Raw genomic sequence first — 3,155 nt, forward strand, 5'->3', positions numbered from 1 at the left:
AATTGCATAAAACTGTAAAACTTATACAGGTTCACATATGGCCAGACTTTTTATTGCAGGTTATCTGTAATAAGTTAACAAAACAAATAATCAGCACAGAARATCAGTAAACACTGTACTGATGTGAAGTCCAGTAGAAAGGCCTGAACTTTTCACATTTTGATGTTAGAAGGATTTTTAGCTGCAGATTCATGAARCCACTAATCCCAACAAACCTGATAACTTTAACTGTTTTTATTGGTTTTATTTTTGCCGTTTCAGATTAAAAGGAGAAATTCATGAACAATGATCATTTGGTCACACGAAGCAGCATATGTTTGTTCACATGAAATGTATTTAAACATGAAAAACCTTCAGGTTTGGAAACAGGTACAACATTCATGTAAATAATAACTATTCAACCAGAAGAAAATATATAATGTGGATACATGTTGTGATTGTTTTSATTTTCTAATCCGTTACAAGTAAAATTGAAAGACCAAACTTTCAATAACCATGCTAGAAATTTATTTATTTGTTGTGAATTATAAACACAGTGTTCAAAACATTTCATTGGAAAACACAGAAAGATATGAATAGTCCCCAGATGATGAGATCATCTCCAGTTTTCTTACTATAAAAAATAAGACATTTACCAAACCAGCAAACTATCAATCATAAAACCAATCAATCATCTGATCAATAAGGATTCATTTGTTCTTCATGTTGAGGTCATCAGAGCTGCTGTTTGATCACTGAGATCTTCCTCCGCAGGATCTTTACTGGTTTGTCATAAGTGTCGAAGTATGGAAACATCTTCTGAGTGAAGGTGTGTGTGAAGGTGTGTATGTGTGTGTTAGTATACAGGTCAGAGAAGGACAGTTTTCCTCTGTTCGAGTCCAGATTCACTCTGATCCTCTGGACATTCTTCTGGACTGAGAGATGTTTGGAAGGAGCCGATGGGGAATTTGCTGAGTATTTACCTCCACAAAACCAAATATACCACAATCCAGACTTTGTGTCTCCTTTCTTCTGAACAGACTCTTCTATCACACCAAGTAACCAGAATTTACTGTCTCCAACATCAACATCCCAGCTGTGGTTCCCCGAGTTAAAACCCTCAGAACTCAGAACAGAACATAACCTAAACCTCTCTGGATTATCAGGAAGCTGCTGTTTCTCTCCTTTAGTCAAACAAGTCAGATCATCAGACAGATGGAGGTTTGGACCAGCCGTGTTTGGGTCCAGAACCAGAGGAGTGTAGGTCACCATGGTCTCCATGTTGCTCCAGATGTTGAAGGCCAGGTTGCCCAGATGTTTGGCCTGGTCTATCAGAGCTCCTGASRGCAGCTGTGGATSCTCCAGCAGGGGGCAGCGCTGGACTCTTTCCACTGCAGCCTTGTAGTTGTGCAGGAATGAGACGTCTGCAGCTCTCAGCTCCTCCTCTGTGGCTCTGACTGTGTCTGAAAGAGCTGCTATCTCTCTGCTCAGAGCCTCCATCTTCTCCTTCATCATCCCTCTCTTCTGCTCCKCTTCCTCCCTCAGTGCAGCCAGCCTGGCCTCCTCTTCCTCTGCTAGAAACTGATGAAGCTGCTTAAACTGMTCCCTAATCTGCCTCTCTGTGTGTCGGGCCTGGACCTCCAGGTGTTCTGCTGTCTGATCAAACTYCTCCTGAACTTTCTTCCTGAGYTCCAGCTTCTYCTTTAAAGGCTCCAGAGTTTCCTGAAGGTTYTTCTTGTGTTGCTGAGCAGCTTCATCGATGGGTCTGAATCTGTGGTTGGTGTGTTTTTCTGAATCTCTGCAGACGASACAMACTGGCTGCTGATGGTCCAGACAGAAGAGTTTGAGTTTCTCAGAATGCAGAGAGCAGAGACCCTCTAAAGCTTTTTGGTTTCTCTGCTGTAACAAAGACTCACACAGATTCTTCAGAACCAGATTTAAAGGTGGATCATCCTTAGAAGATCTCTTCTTACAAACAGGACACTGTTTTACTGTTTTCTCCCTCCACCAGTTCTTCACACATTCCTTACAGAAGCTGTGGCTACATGACAGAATAACCGGATCCTTAAAGACATCTTGACAGATCAGACAGCAGAGATCCTCCTCTGACTTGGAAGCCATTTTGTGACTGAGTGAAGCTAAAAACACAGAACACAGAAAGTTAAACCAGGAAGTCAGTTTCCCTCCTGTAGAAACTTTATTCTCTTACTTTCACTTTGGTTTGATTGTTGTTTCCTCCTCCAGCAGTCTGTGTTTCAGCATTTGGTTCCTCAGTTTTCTCTGTTTTCCTTCAGTCTGCCTTGAGTCAGTAGTTTGGTGTAAGGAATGTGACACAGGTGATCCTGGGTGTTTCCTCGAATATTTTTTTCTACCTGAACTATTTCCTGATTTTTCTTCTTCTTCTTTTATGACGRTTGGCAAACAACTTACAGATGCATTACCTCCACCTTCCAGATTGGAGTATGGACCAGATGCTTTATATTCTCCCCATAATACCCGTTCTTCTTAGAAAATTAAAAATACTACTGAAGGCTACATCCCCTGAGGATCGATGAAACAATTCTCTAATATCTAACTTATTTTTATTTCTACTTAACTCTCTAAGTAACACGTCTGTTTACCGTCCATATTTATTATATTCTAAGAAAATATGTACTGTTTTTATTTTCCACAATAATTACAACTACCCGTTGATCATGTTTATTGATTATCTTAAGAGTACTGTTTAATCCTCTATGTCCAAACCTTATTCTGGATATAATATCTTCTTCGTTTCTATTTCTATTTCCTTTTCTTAATTCCACAACTTTTCTTTACTATAATAAAACCTCACATTATCTTCTCTATCCCACTGTTCTTGCCACTTCTTCTTGATATACCCTTATATTTTTTTATCTTGTTTTTATGCCTTTTAATATTTAAATTAACAACATTATTTTTTTGAAGCACACTTAGTAAAACTATCAGCCAACTAATTTCCTACCACACCAATGTGGGCAGGAGTCCAAACTGAGAACCACGATTTTTAATCCTGAAAATTGAGTGAATTATATCCAATATAATATMTTGTCTTGATTCYGAGTTTCCCTCTTGAAAACTAATTAATGGACTACTTGAATCTGAACAAATTAAAACATTGTCAAGAAAACCCAAGATCATCCCACTTCCCTTTCAAC

The 3,155-nt window shown here is 39.0% G+C and overlaps 1 protein-coding gene across 1 annotated transcript; it reads right to left on the reverse strand.

Annotated features, from left to right (window-relative positions):
• Nucleotides 1–257: 257 nt before the first annotated feature.
• On the reverse strand, nt 258–2,339 carry LOC103460768 (nuclear factor 7, ovary-like). Its single transcript, XM_008403070.1, has 2 exons — nt 2,189–2,339; nt 258–2,117 (listed from the first exon to the last, which is right to left on the reverse strand). The coding sequence occupies exon 2, from the start codon at nt 2,098–2,100 to the stop codon at nt 715–717; it is 1,386 nt and encodes a 461-aa protein (XP_008401292.1). The 5' UTR covers nt 2,101–2,117; nt 2,189–2,339; the 3' UTR covers nt 258–714.
• Between the last annotated feature and the right edge of the window lie 816 nt (nt 2,340–3,155).

This window comes from Poecilia reticulata, unplaced genomic scaffold, assembly GCF_000633615.1.
Source record: "Poecilia reticulata strain Guanapo unplaced genomic scaffold, Guppy_female_1.0+MT scaffold_288, whole genome shotgun sequence".
Lineage (NCBI taxonomy): Eukaryota > Metazoa > Chordata > Actinopteri > Cyprinodontiformes > Poeciliidae > Poecilia > Poecilia reticulata.